This window comes from Azolla caroliniana, unplaced genomic scaffold (assembly GCF_043228905.1).
Source record: "Azolla caroliniana isolate FFs.n. ecotype wild unplaced genomic scaffold, voAzoCaro1.0.p SCAF_12, whole genome shotgun sequence".
Lineage (NCBI taxonomy): Eukaryota > Viridiplantae > Streptophyta > Polypodiopsida > Salviniales > Salviniaceae > Azolla > Azolla caroliniana.
In genome coordinates, this window is record NW_028230447.1 from 19,629,215 (window position 1) to 19,644,935 (window position 15,721).

The 15,721-nt window shown below is 47.5% G+C and overlaps 1 protein-coding gene across 1 annotated transcript; it reads left to right on the forward strand.

Moving 5' to 3' along the window:
- The first annotated feature begins 2,763 nt into the window (after positions 1–2,763).
- On the forward strand, positions 2,764–5,186 carry LOC147857403 (polyphenol oxidase 1-like). Its single transcript, XM_087328487.1, has one exon. It carries the CDS (start codon positions 2,939–2,941, stop codon positions 4,958–4,960), a length of 2,022 nt encoding a protein of 673 aa, XP_087184613.1. The 5' UTR covers positions 2,764–2,938; the 3' UTR covers positions 4,961–5,186.
- The last annotated feature ends 10,535 nt before the right edge of the window (positions 5,187–15,721 follow it).

Sequence of the window (15,721 nt, forward strand, 5' to 3'; positions counted from 1 at the left end):
TATTAGAGAATCTATGTGTGACACATCAAATCAATTAAAGGTATCTTTCAAGGAAACACAAACTACAAAGCACTTAAGGAATGTGGGAGCCCAATGGTAGAGGGCTTTATGTGGCCAAACTCTTGAATTTTTTAAGGGGAAGTTCGTTAAGTCAAAATTATAATTAGGTTTTTAAATATTCAACAAGAAGGAACCCAAACGTATTACAATATTTAAATAAGATTGTCAATGTGGATTGTATGACACCTGTGATGTAATTTTCATGGAATTAACCGAATTATAGGCATACAACCAAGCACACCAAGTTCCAACATACACTTGCATTCATTGGCACATAAAATATAAACGCAAACAACTCACATACCATAGAATATGGTATATCATAACACATTCATAATCATATCGTGGCAAATGCACAAACAATCAAAAAAATAGCTTGACATATATACATGAACATATGCTCATACATATACAGACACAAAAACATATCTGGATAGACATACATGTATGCATGGATGCATGGATGGATGCATATGTACGGGCAAGGGACAAGAAGTGGATAGGCATGAGAAGGAATCATGAATGGTTGGTCTTCAATGACAAGGTCACACCACGTGCTTTTCCCCAATTTATTCTTCATAAAATCTAAAATATAGGCGATCAATAATCTATTAAAACAAAGTGAGGTGCGAAAATCGTTGAATACATTACTCAAAAGGGACTACGAAAAGGGTCACCATAGAAGAAGAAGAAACCTTGAGTTTGCATCAACCACGCGAATTGAATTTCAACTAAGCACTATGATTAGCTCTCTAAGATCTAAACTAATCTTAAATAGGACCTACACACATCTAAGTTTTTTATGTCTAACCCTTGGCACAAATCCCCCCATGAAGACAAATTTCTACGTGATAAGCCAGGGTTCTCAAAGTCCTTGCTTGGTACACAACACACCTTACATGATGACAAAAAATTCCACCACCTTATCCATTGATACATGGCCTAAAATGACAATAACCAACACAATCACACAAACATATATATATATATATATATATATATATAGCGAGAATTAAAATCAAGCCCTTTTTACTAAAAACGTAAACTCTAAACACCATAACAAACATGCAACACTAAACATCACCTACAAGTTTTAAGTGTCAGCGGTCGTTTCTAGACTAAAACACGATGCTAAACATCATTGTATTAAATCCTAAGTTTAATCTTATGTTTTTTAAACATTTTGCAAAAAACAAATATAAGAAAAAAGGGGATTCAAAATCCTCCCTTTCTTATTCTTGTTCTCAAACTCTCTTCAAACAACTAAAGTGCAAGCATGATCCCACCTCAATCCTAAGTTCTCTCTTTGTCTTTGTCTTTGTCTCGACTGTCTCATACAATACATACATCATAGAAAGAGATATTGTCAAACCCATATAATATAAGTGATGTATTATGTAAGAGTATACATCATGTGCAATTCAAAGGACTCTACAACATGGTTTTCACAATATTTTTTTGACCATTCTTCATGGAGACAAGATATACAAGTATTTCGTTTTGCCTTGAAACCCATTGTTATTGCTATTTTATAGAAATATTCACTTGCTAATTAGCTCATAAAATTCCTTGTTTATTTTGGTGCTCCTAAAAACATTTCATATCAAATTGAGTGCAAACTTTTAAGTGTAATGGCATGGTGATGTGCACAATGTGAAATTGGAAAATGTAGTTTTAGATACAAAACTTTCAAACAACATAAATAAAGTGGGCACGACCTCACATGATGAAGACATTGTCAAGGAAAGTTGGCATGGGATAACTTTATTTGTTAAAGGTTTGGAAACTTAAAGTAAATATTGATTTGATAGGTGGAAATATTTGAGGAGATACTTTACTTGTAGGAATTATGAGGATTGAAGCTCATGTAGACAGAAACAATCACACCATGCTCTTAAACAAGTCGGTGTCTAACTGCAACTGAATCGTGGATATACAAACAAAGGATTTGTTCTCGAATCGAAACACACCTTCACAACACGTGGGTCTTTTTGGATTCCTGTCTACTAGATGTAGATGAGAACGGATTTACCCTACCGAATCACACCCAAGCCAGCGTTTCGTGGTGCCTGACAGATTGTCTATAGAGAAATGATTATCACGTCAAAGGACCGTTCAAGAAAACTTAAGCGTATATGTTTGCGAGACTTCTACTCAACTTTTTTGTGGCTTGAAGACCTCCTTCTTTGACAATTTTCATGTAGTTCCCTTATTGCCTCCCTTCTTTGTCTAGGTATAATGGCTTCATGTTTAGAGTGTGATCTTCAAAGTAGTATCCAACTATGGAAACTTGGGGGAATGTGTGAGCAATGGATGCACAGTTTGTGTGGGCAAACCTTTGAATTTTGTGTCCCAAAAATATGTAGTTTTTTTCAAAATGAAGGAATCCAAAAATAATACAATATACACATCACATACACAAACACATACATACATACATACATACATACATACATACATACATACATACATACATAGGGAGGAGGCCCAAGGGATGAGAAGTGGATAAGGATTGGTGGAGAAGGAGAAGATAAGTCAAAGGAAGAATAATCAATGCTAAAACTATTCAATGGTAACGTTCACACCACGTGTTTTTCACCCAAATTTTTTTCTTCTTATAGTATTAGAAAACGTGATAAATAATCTACTACAATAGAGTGATGAGTGGCACACTTGCTGGACACACCACTCACAATGGGGACTATAAAAAGGGTCATTAGCGAAGAAGAAGAAACATCTGAGTCCACGCCAGCCACACGAGTTCGAATTCAACTAAGCACCCTGATTAGCTCCCTAAGATCTAAACTAACGTTAACAAGATCTAAAATAACCTTTAGAGGACCAACATATACATACATATATAGATCTAAGTTTTTAAATGGCTAACACTTGGGACAACTCTACCTCTACCAATGAGGACATCTCTCTAGATAGTGGTAAGCAAGGGTTTACAAAGTCCTTGCTTGGTACACAACCCATCTCTCATGAGGACAACAAATCCCACCACCTCATCTATCGCTACACAATCCCCTCGTCCAATCCTAACGACTTGTCATTGCCTCCGGACCTCACCCAAGCCATACCACGCGAGAATGTGCTCGACTTCTTCTACCCGCACACACTCACGACCGATGGTGAGGAGAAACCCAAGGAGAGCCTGGACAAGCTCAAAATGAGGAGGGATGTGTTTTTGCTCGCATTCTCCGCGGTTCAAGCCCTTGATGCCGATGATCGATGGTCCTTCTACCAAATCGCTGGGATCCATGGCCTCCCGCACGCACCTTATGATGGAGACGATGGTGAGTGGGATCCGTTCAACCCTGAATGGTGGGGCGGGTATTGTCAACACGGCACCCCGCTCTTCCCGACATGGCATCGCCCCTACATGTTGCTCATCGAGCAATCCATCATCCGTCAAGCGAAGCTTTTCGCAACAACTCTCTCAAATGCGGAAGAGAAGGCAGCGGTGTCCGCGATGGCCGGGGATCTCCGCTTCCCTTATTGGGATTGGGCGAGCAATAGTGCGCGCATCCTCGGGCTCCCTGACATCTTCATATCCACCGATGTCTCGCTAGCGTATGCGTGGAAATCATTCACCAGGACATCCATCCCGAACCCGCTCAAGGCATTCGTGGTGCCACGGGATGTCGGCAAGCCGTTCGCTTCCTCAGACGTGTACAACCCATCGGCCCGGCCCAACTACGTTGTGCCCCCGCAAGGCAACCCGTTCCTTCCCAAGGGCTACTCGACCGTGCGTCATGTCACGCCCAACTACCTCTCCAACAATGACAAGGTAAATGTGTCTGTCATGCGCAATGCCGGGACAGCCCTAGTCGAAGGCGTCCACGCGATGCTCCAACACAGCGAATGGATGCCCTTCTCCAACCACTTCTGGTCGGAGGCGACCCACGGGGACGGGAGCCAATTCGGGTACTACGCGTCCCTCGAGCTTGTCCACGACTTTGTCCACGGGATCCTGGGCGGGGCGGGCGGACAAATGTCGTACCCGGAGATCGCATCCTTTGACCCCATCTTCTTCTTCCACCATGCCAATGTTGACCGCCTAGTCGCGCTCTGGCAATACTGCTACCCCAATGCTTGGATCCCCGACACGCCATTGCAGCTCAACCATGATGGTACATACATATTGCCCCCCAATAGTGAATCCTTGGCTACCACGGAGCTCACACCATTCCGGCTCGGCCCCAATGCGGAGAACCAACGGAAATTCGTGACATCCAACGATGTGCGCCTCGTGGACCGTGATTGCGGGTACAGCTATCCGGAGATCTTGACCGCGAGGAAGGCCGGGTGGACACCCGCCCGCATGGTCGAGTACCTCCGGAGGCTCTACAAGCCACCACAGGACTACGCCCACAGGTGGATCTTGGTGCTGGACAGGGTGGAGAAGAGGGTGTTCAATGGGACCTTCCAGATTAGGGTTTTCTTGGGGAACCCTAATGCCAACGCGGACACGCCGATCAACTCTCCCAACTATGCCGGGTCGATGACGGTATTCGCGCGGTCGATTGGGATGCGGTGCGCAAATTGCGACGAGAGGAAGTACATGAGGGCTTCATTGGATCTCACCAAGACCATGGTGAGGCTCGGGATCACTACTGTCGAGACATTGAGCGCCACGGCCGACCCGTTTGCCCCACCCACCGGACGGCTCGCAGCCAACCCCTTGTCCGCGCCCGGCTCTATTACCCTTGTGTTCGTGAGCCTCACTGGACAACAGCTCGACACCTCCGCCGTGGTCGGGGACGGTGTGGAAGACGGCATCCAGCTCGCGCTCTACTACCAGAGAGGCATCCCGGATGAAAGCATCAATGAGTTCTTCATCCGAAACCTCAACATTGCACCGACAACTATCGAGAAATTCATCTTACCTGCTTGACAACCCCCTAAGGTTATTCGCCGACATTCCGAACCCTTGGAACTACTTTTGTTCCAAGAACTTGTGGTGTGTTAGCTTCATGCCTTGGGTTTTCGAGTTACATATCTCTAAGTTTAGTCCCACTCTGAATCATATCGATACCAATGTCCAGCTTTCAGCCCAGACTAAGTTTCTTTTGTCTTGTATCGTCGGTACTATTTCAATGATCAGTTCATTATGTGCTTTCTTGGCATTTTTTACAAGTTCATATGTGTGTGTGAGTAACAAAAAGACATGTTTTTTACGTCCATAGGAGACTCATCGTGATGAATGGAATGATATATATATATATAGGTTTAGGGTTTAGGGCGAGGGAAGTGAATGGATAGTCATCGTCGTAAGATCTACATTAAAGTTTGTCACTTGAATGTGTTCCCCAACATATTGCGGGTTGTGATAGCACCTTATTGTTAACGTGCATTCTATTATATTATCTAAACATAGAGAAAATGGCTAGAATTAGGGTCTTTGGGAAACTAGCATAACTCTTAAACAACACCGCATATGTTGAATATAAAAAGTTATGTCTCACTCTAGAGTATCTTCTTTGAAGATGTTTATTAACATTCAAAAAACTTTTATTGACATATGCTTTTGCCAAAGAATCACTAGATTTTAAAAACTTTATGTCACTTCGTTAAAAATATTCGAAGTCTGGTGAAGATAGAAATGTCCTTGATGACCCAAGATGGTTCTTTCGTGTCACTTCATTGCAATATCAAGTTTCTTAGGGTCTCTTGAATCCGAAAAGGAAATGCCTCAATGGATTTTTCGCATTGAAAAACAAAAGTAATCATCTTCCTCTCTTTTTTGAAATATCCATATAATGATTTCTTCTGTGGATATGTTTAGTGACTTCTTAAAATATAGTTTTTTGCACAGACCCTCATCTCCATTCCCCATTCCCTTTTTCGTCTTTTTGTCAAGAGTCATGTGACATGTCAATAAAATGGTGTGTTATCATTGTGGATTGTGCCAAAGTCGTCTCTCATCTCTCTCCTACTTAGTGGACTTGCCTCATATAATAATGATTCCCATTATTTGCCAATTTCTCTGTCCTCCAAATACGTCACACAAAAAAGCCATCACTTATAAATGTAAAAGACATGCCATGACCTATAAATGTAAAGATGTGCAATGTGTGAACTACTTGCATTTTCATATTGAATTCGTTTGCACTTGAAATATTAATCATTGGATGTCTATATCCAATTTTTTAGACATCATGCCGAAAAGTATGTGGTAATGGTTAATTTCTTAAGACATCATGCCGAAAAGAAATATTGCACATCCTCAATCGAATTTTTTTTAGAGACTTGTATAAAAGAAACACAAATTCTTAGACGATTGATCTACATCGTAGATGACATCAATGATCCCATTAGGTGTTATAGAAAACTTTTAAGATTAAAGAAATCGGCAAGAAAATGGTTTCACTCTCTTTTTAATTGGAATTTCATATATTGACTTATTTTAGGACATTTACAAGGTTTCAATGAGGGCAGAAAATTTGAGACAACTCCTTGGAAGGAAATACTTCTAAATAACTTAAATAACATATTTCTTAGAGTATTGTCATCCATGTTCACACTATTTCGTCTCTTTTGAAACAACACACCTAGACTCTCTTTTGTTCAAAAAGCCCAATTGAGTGGCGGGTTCCCTCATTTATAGGGTTGGATTCAAGTTGATGCACCGTCTACAAGGGTCATATCATGTGGCGTTATGTAATTGACAAAAAGTTTTTTCTTAAGAGAAATTATTTGGCGGATTCGCACAATTGGCAAAGTATAAGCTTTCACAAAATTTGATATTAAAGAGATCAACAATATATCTAGTTGTTTGTTTGAAGGGATGAGCAAATATAGGACCACCTACACCAATTCTCTTTTTCTCAACAACGAGTGCTATATGAGTAGTAATATAGTCAATTCACTCACTTTTCTCTATCTTTCAAGGGTTGACAAAAGGCAATTGGAGGAATATTGAAAAACTCCACGACGTTATAATAAATAAAGAGAATCTTGAGAGAAATTCTTCCATTTTTTAATTATGATATTTAAAATATTAAGGCATTGTAAGGTTGCACTACATGTCATTATTAAGGCCACCTCATTATGGGGCACGTACTTTATTGACATTTCATATTTCCTATGTCCATGCCTTTGCGTTGTTATCCACTTCGGTCTGAACTCTGGAGGTTATGATGTAGTATGCGTGAAGATGTTAGCACATTGGAACAATTGAGGATAACTTACTTTGAGCTTGGGACCATCATAAGTACATCCAAGGACTTAAGAAAAGGTATAGTGAGTAATGACATGTTTGGAAGTAGGTGAAGGGGATGGGGATGGGGATGGGAGGTTTGTAAGTCAATAGTGTGTAAATGACATCCTAAAAGTTTTAAATAGAAGGAACCCAATGGGGGATGGCAACTTACACAACCGGGAACAAATTGGTAAATGAATATGGAAATGGAGTATAAAACTTTTGCTTACGAAAGTATTAGAGCTTTTTAATTTTGTTTCGATGAGTTGAGAAGATGATATGGCCTCATATCAATCTCCTATTTTCTTCTTCGTAGATTGCCTATTGCATTTCTATAATGCTTGGAGCATAATAACGAGGTTCACTAACATTTGCAAGTGTTGAGCATCAAGCTCAACTGGAGCCGGATCGGCTGGATAAGCCTGAGCCGGCAAGCGAGACGGAATGGTAAGCCGTGAGCAACCGAGCCGGCAAGCAACAGAGCCGGTGAGCTGGAGAGCCGGTTAGCCGGTTAGCTGGATCCAATCGGTAACCGGAAGCCTAGTATTAGTTTAGACTACTAGGCAATTATAGTCTCGTAGTAAGTGTCAGAAGCTCGTGTGAGCATTAAAGTACGCGGTACTTGTGTCAGTCCCACGAGGACTTGTATAAATAGTGCTACTAAGCATAGTTGTATGTGACAGAGTGTTTTATATTTTTTGAATATAGCTTTGAGGTTCTGCTCTCTCTGTCTCTCCCTGTCTCTCCTCGTGTACTCTGTGTATTCCTTGATTTCCCTGTCTTCTAACACTTCTGCAAGTAATCGTTTTCATGGTATCAGAGCGCGAGGTTTGAGAACCTCTGCAGCCGACAAACGCTTGAAAGCAAACCCTAATAGACAGAGAAGTGATGGATAGAGGGATGGCTAGCTCGCTCCCTGTGGAGAAACTCGACAGATCCAACTACGCATCTTGGTCATACAAGATGCACCAGTACCTGCTTGGGCATGGCTACTAGAGCTTCGTCGAAGGAGCCAATGAAACAACACTTGATGCGGCACATAAGGATTTCCCATTTGTGGGAACAATCGGCAAGCAGAGTGATGTACTGCTTCGCGTCCAGTGTTAGAGACCAGCTGTTGAGCCACATCCAAGATGCCAAGACGCCGAAGGAGGCTTGGGGAAACCTGAAGAAGGTTTTCACCGTGAGCCCTATGGCCCAGAAGCTGCAACTCCGACAAGAGTTGAGCAATGTCTGACAGAAGGACATGTTGGTGGCGAATTACATGGCCCGGATCAAAGAGATCAGTGACTCGCTTGCCTCTATCAACATTATCGTAGAGGAAGATGAGATGGTACAGGTCTGTCTTGGGGGCTTGGCGTTTAAGTTCAAAGCGTTCCGAATGGCGGTGTGTACGAGGGAGAATACACCGTCATTTTTCGACTTACAGTCGATGCTCCTTGTAGAGGAGAACCACGCCGGTGCATCAACTAGCGCACCCACTGACAACCGGATGCTATACACGGAGGCGGATCAGTCTTGTGGGCGTGGTGGACGAGGCGGGTCGGCACGCTATGGAGGCGGTCGGCAAGAGCAAGAACGAAGGCACAAAGAACATGTCGACAACAGTTCCGGGACTTCCATAGGTAGGGGGAGTCAAGGCGGTCCCGGAGGCCGGCAAGACAAATCTGCTACAGAATGCTGGTACTGTGGCAAGAAGGGCCACAGAGAAAGCGAGTGCTAGAGAAAGCGCGCCGATTCGGACAAATCTGGATCCGGCAAGGCCGGCAAGGATGTCCGACAAAGCTCGCACTACGCGAAGGGATCAGGAGGATCCAAGAACGGTAACGGGCCAGCCTTGGTGATGAAGCACGAGGCGAACTCGATAAAGAAGACCACTTTCAAATCGGAGGAAGTGTGGTATGTTGATTCTGGTGCGTCGAACCACATGACGAGTCACAAAGAGTGGTTCTCCTTGGAGAAACCGGATCAACCAGGAGTAGTCGAAACCGGAGACAACACTCCTCACCCAATCGTGCACGTCGGAGAAGTCCCTTTGAGCCACGTCGGACAGAAGGGGAAGCTGATGAACGTATTACACGTTCCGACAATCACGAAGAACCTGGTGTCGGTCGGACAGATCGTCGACCAAGGGATGCAAGTGTGGTTTACGGACCTCAGGTGCTTCATCAAGGAAGAGGGCCAGATTATTGCGCAAGGGCGTAGAGACGGGAGGATGTTTATCCTTGACACCAACGACGTCGGCCCCGCTCTGTTTGCAAAAGGACAGAAGGTCGAATCAGACATCGACCTGTGGCACAAGTGGATAGGCCACGTCAATTACCGTAGGCTTCAAGACCTGCAAACGAAACAAGTTGTTTTCGGTTTGCCGAAGTTCAACGGCCGGAAGGCCCAAGTATGTGAAGCCTGCCAACTCGGGAAGCAACACCGGCTTCCATTCCCTACCAAACATAACCGGAGCCGTAACAAGCTCGACCTTATCCATTCGAATGTGTGGGGACCGGCACAGAATGTTAGTCTTGGCGGGAGTCGATATTTCGTCTCCTTCATCGACGACTATACGTGGCACACATGGATCTACCTCATTGAGCGGAAGAGTGAAGTCTTCGAGTGTTTCCGGAGTCTCCAAAGCATGGTGGAACGGGAATCGGAGAGGAAGATCAAATGCCTGCGGTCGGATGGCGGAAAAGAATACTTTTCCGGCCAATTCAACAGTTATCTACAGCAAACGGGAATTCGGCGAGAGTTCAGCTGCAGATACACACCGCAACAGAATGGTGTTGCCGAGAGGAAGAACCGATTGCTCATTGATGCGGCAAGGGCAATGCTAGAGGAGAAGAGCATGCCCAAATTCTACTGGGCGGAGGCAGTCCAAACGACTGTCTACATCCAGAACCAGATCGGTGACAAGGTGTCAGCTCACGAGCTGTATTTCGGGCGCAAGCCGAATTTGAGACACCTTAAGATCTTTGGTCGCATTGCATATGTGCATGTACCGGATGAGAAGCGAAGGAAGTTGGATGCAAAATTGGAAAAATGCATCCTAGTCGGCTATGCTCAAGAGCAAAAGGGTTATAAGTGTTATAACCCCCGGACAAAGCAGGTCCGAGTTAGTCGAGATGTCGAGTTCGATGAATCGGCATCATGGTACTCCTTACCGACTCTGACTTCCGAATCCGACCCGATGCCGAAGGATGAGGCCAGTGAGCCTGAACCGGCCCAGGTAGATGATGATGAAGCGTGGACTCAGGATGAGAGTCCGGAATTGTTTCGCTTGAGCGGGCCGAATGAGAGACTGAGTCAATCTAACCAGTCCGATGAGGATTCAGCGATTAGTGGAGACTCTGCTGTGCACTCCCCGCGCAAGGAACCAAGGAGACGGTTCACGCGCAAAGAGAAGGGGAAGAAGAAGATGCCGGAATTTGAAACCGGCAACGAAGAGTTAGATCGATGTGCATCTGACTCTAGCAAGGAGAAAGGCTGATCTTCGACAACGAAGACCGAACCGGCCAAGAAGGGCCTCAAACCGGGTAACGGTGAATTACGCCGGTCCACCCGCCAGAAGGATCCCGTCAAGCGGTACGGGTACAATGAGTACATGGCGCATCACTATGTGTACATGACTAAGGTGGCGGAAGTGCGTGAGCATGAGAGCTACGCAGAAGCGGCAAAGGATGCAAATTGGCGTGCCGCTATGGAGGAAGAAATGCGGGCACTTGATGTCAACGAGACATGGGACCTAGTTGACCCTCCCCGTCACTGTAAACCGATCGGATGCAAGTGGGTGTACAAGGTAAAGTACAACGCTGACGGTTCAGTTAACCGGTACAAGGCCCGGTTAGTGGCGAAGGGATACGTGCAGACCCACGGAATCGACTACGAGGAGACCTTCGCTCCGGTAGCGAAGATGACGACGGTTCGTGTGGTGCTGGTAGTTGCTGCAGCAAGGGGGTGGCATCTTCACTAGATGGATGTGAAGAATGCGTTTCTTTAGGGTGACCTTGAAGAAGAAGTCTTTATGACTCAACCCCCCAGCTTTCAATCGGAGATGAACAAGTCGGCGGTATGCCGGTTGAAGAAGTCGTTGTACGGCCTGAAGCAAGCCCCTCGAGCTTGGTGCGAAGATCACACACCGGTTGCGTAAGATGGGGTTTGTGACCTCCAAATCAGACTCTTCATTGTTCATCCGGCAAGGCTCAGCCGGTCCGGTATGTATACTGCTGTATATTGATGATTTAGTCATCACTGGACCGGGTCTTCCAGAAGTCAACCGCGTCAAGTCCCAGTTGTCGGACGCATTTGAGATGAAGGACCTGGGGGACCTTCATTATTTTCTTGGGATTGAGGTGATCCGAACCCCCGACGGCATATTACTCTCACAACGACATTACGTCTTGAATATGCTGTACAAGTTCGGCATGACAGAATGCCGACCTGTCTCCACACCCTTGGACCGACACCAGAAGCTTCATCCCAACTCCGGACTTGCCTGCAACGAGAAACGGTTCCGACAAATTGTCGGAAGCCTTATTTACTTGACTATCTGTTAAGGATCTATGTATCGATGGAGTAAGCTCCTCGATGTTGTGCGGGATTCGGACCGGCGTATACCCTCTTGATGGCGAATCGGGCGGAGATGGTTGTCGGATACCTCCGAGCCTCACACTCACTCAACGATTAGTAAATGATTAAGCACAATATCTCTCTCACTCTCTCAAGCTCTCTCTCATAAACAATAGATCAATAGTATAGACAATAAGAAGCAAGAGTATGTCTATTATTAACCCTCTTTGCTAAGAGGTCTAGCACCAACAAGGAGAGAGATTAGTGTTCTCTAACTCAACACTTTACTAATCTCTCTTAAGCTCAAAGGTTTACAAGAAAGAGGAGACGAAGCTCTAGCTCTAATCAATAGGAGATCTTTACAAATGGGAGAACCCTCACAAAGCCACTACTATGTGGTTTATATAGCTTTCACGTTTAGGGTATGGGCCTTTCACATTTGGCCGTCTCTTTGCTTTCCTTTCCTCTTGCCGTTTCCTCTTCGTACTACGTCCTTGTTGATGCGTTTTTATTCGTGACTGGTTGTGTTGTTATCCCAATGCTTAACATCTCCCCCAACCTAATGAGTGCATACTCCCGACTGCACTATGGGAGGGGAGCTTCGGGCGTCGGGGGCGAGTAGAATTGAGTAGGGGCATTCGTCGGGGGGCGGGTGGCGGCGGAGATGATGGCGAAGACGGCGGATGTTCAGTGGTGGTAGCTGGATTTCCTGCAGTTGGTCGGTTGTTGTGAATAAATCTTTCTTGGGGCCGGTGAGCCAGGTGCAGGTGTTGTAGCCAGCGAAGGGAGAAGGGGGGTTTCGACTAAAGCTTATGTAAGCGGGGAAAAAATGCGTGTCGATCATGGTTTCAAAATCCCGTTTGTAGGTTGCGGGGAGTATGTTGACACGGGTCCAAAGGCCGACCAGTTGGCGGCGACTTGGACCTTTGTTCAAATCGAAGGCGAGGCCCCACACTAGGTGGTTGTGCCGTTAGAAGGGGGGGGCTTCGTATGGGCCAGAGTCAAGGAGAATGAGTAGAAGTTGTAGAAAACGAAGGCTGGCTTGAATGTCGGGGTCCAGGACGTCGAGGTATGTACGTAGGAATCGTCGCATGACCCGGATCATGTCGGGTTCGGTCGGGGATGTGCGCGGGGGTCGGGGCAACAACGGCCAGTTGAATTGAAGGGTGGGTAGGCGTGCCTGGGCGACGCGAAAATCGGGCCATGGCCAACGACGAGGAAGGGGAAAAAAGGTGGGGTTGGTGCGCAACTCGGGGGGGTGGAGGGCGAGCCATTCGCGGAAGGATGTGTGTGTGAACCAAGGGAGATGCCATGGGGGTTGGGTGCCGGGAGGTTCGAGGAGGGGGTCGGCAACGGGGTGGTGCCACCCGCGAGTGGGGATGGGGTGTGTGGCGGCCCAAGTAGACATCTTATCGCGGTAAACATGGGGGTAAAGGAAGACGTCGACTTGGGGTTCGGAGGTGACTTCGGGGTAATAGTTGTAGAGGCGGGTGAGGAGTAGGGGGGTCTCACAGAAGTCGAACTCCCATGGAATGAGGGCGGCAGACTGATTGTCAAGACGAGTGTCCCAACTAGTACCACTTTTGATGCAATCAAGGGCGGTTTGGAGGCCGTGGGTGAGTTGCTAGCGGTTGACCAAATTAGTGTAGAAGGCCGCAACGTTGAAGCGGGTGCTCGAGGTGTGGAGTAAGGTAGGTGTAGTGAAGATGGGCGAGGGCGAGGCGGTGGCTGGGTGTCGGGTTCATCAGGTGAGTCGTGGTCCCCCTCCAGGTCGATCTCTGGGGGGGAGAAGGGGGGTGCGGGGGTAGGAGGGCACGAGCACGAGCCTCATTGAACGTCATGAGTTGATACTCGCGGGAAACGTCGAGGTATAGGGCTAATTCCGGTATGTCGTCAGCCTCAAGGTCGGTGGGCCAGTTGAACGTGGCGTATTCGATGCTGAATATGTGAGTACGAACCCCGACGTCCCAGGCGGTTTGCCAAGCGCGTATTAGCCAGAGGAAACCGAAAGGGGGTACAAAGGTCGTTGTGTTTTCCAACAGGGTGCGGGTGAGGGTGTCGGCGATGTGGTGTAAGCGCACCAGTGTTGTGAAGAGGTGGGCCAGTTGGTCTTCGGTGACTTGCATCGTGACATCAGAAGGGTAGGTGAAATAGATCAGGTCGGAGATGTCTAAGTCGGGGGTGAGGGCGGTGTGAAGGTAGGCCATACCTTCGAGGAACAAAATGGGGAGGTGTTGGGGGAAGAGGTCGCCGATTGGGGGAGCAGGTTCTTCGGTGGCTTCCTGGTATAACATGAAGAGGGTGAGGGCGTGGTTGTCTTCGGGGAGTACTTGGATGAAGGTTTGCCGGTCTGGGGGTGTGGTGTCGTCAAAAAATACGCGATGCATGGCGGCTAACGACCGAAGGACGCACGTTGCTTGGATGAGGAGGGTGTGGTGTAGTGAAAAGTTCGGAGAGCAGGGTGGTCGAGGTCACGTACACCGAGAGTGCCTGGATCATATTCGGAGAGCCAGCTGGGGGAAGGAGAGGGGTCTGAACGGTGGAGGGGTCCGTCGCACTGGGGGTGAGGGCGTGTTCAAGGGCGGCTTTGGACGTGCGGAGTTGAAGGATGTCCTTTTCGAGGTCGGCGCATTGGCGGCGGTGTTTGATGAGGAGACATCGATTGCGTTCATTGGCGACTTCGACTTGGTGGATCATGGCGTCTCGTTCAGCCTTGAGGGTGGTGATCTCGCTCGTGGGTTGGTGAGTGGTGGCCATGGCGGTGGCCAGGGCCTCAGACCGTTCGGAGAGATCAGCCGTCACGACTGCGAGGCGGGCCTCGGTCAGTTGGTGTTGGGTGGTGAGGCGGACGTACTCGGCCGAAAGTTCGGCATGTGTTTGCGCTGCGCGTTCCTGGTCGTGGTGCTAGGTTGTCCGAGCTTGTTGGAATTCGTCAACGAGTTGTTGGTGTCGGGTTTGCGTTGTCAGGAGTTCTTGCTTGAGGAGGTCGTGGGCGGCTGCTTGGCATGCGTTGGTATGGAAGGCGCTCCGTACCTCAGCGACCAAGATCTCGTTCCGTGTAGAGGTCTCGTGTTGGTCGGTGGCGGTCTGTTGGGCGTGTGCCTGAACTTGAAGTAGGCGATGGTTCACGACGGCAGTCATCTTGAGGAGGTCGGCCACCATGTCGGTTAAGGGTTTGGGGGGGACGGCGAGGGAGGGGGTAGGGTGGGTAGTAACTGCAATGAGGGAGGTCGAGTAGGGCACGGAGGTCGGGAGGGGGGGTGGCGGAAGCAGGGTTGCCATTTGGGTGGGGGTGAGGGTGGGTTGGAGGGGAACTGCTGGGGTTACGGTCGGGGGTTTCGGTGTCGAGGGCGGCGTGGCGGGCGAGTTTATGGGGTCGGGGTTGCGGGGTGTCGTCGGTGGTGGTGGACGGGAAAGGTGGGGTAGTTGTGACCGGAGCGGGGGGAGAGGATTCGTGGGGTGGAGGGGTTGGCAAGGTGGGTGGAGGCAGGGTTGGCGGGTTCCGTTGGTCGTGCAAGATTGACTCAGTGATGCAGCTGCGGGAACGCGGAGTCGTGGTTGTGGTCTGATGTGATACATAGTGGAAAGTGGTGGACAAGGCCTGGATTTCGGTGGGGGTGAACTCGTGTGTCTGGAATTCCTTGACACGATTCGTGATATCCTCAAGGGTGTCGAGGTTAGCTTCGGCTGACACGTGGATGATCGGGGGTTGTTTGTGTGCTGGTGGCCGTGCCTGTTCACCTTGGTGTACCTGTCGTAAAAAGTCGCATTCGGGGAGACGAGGGCATTTGAGTTGGCCTGGGATAGTGATCTTGCGGAAGCGTTCTTGGCAGCGTACGAAGGGAGGGGCGGGGGGTCCGATGCTGAACTTTGCGCACAAGTAGCGGGTGA

Bases quoted from the DNA above. Each gene is read 5' to 3' on its own strand.
- LOC147857403 (XM_087328487.1), top strand. From the start codon at position 2,939: ATGGCTAACACTTGGGACAACTCTACCTCTACCAATGAGGACATCTCT.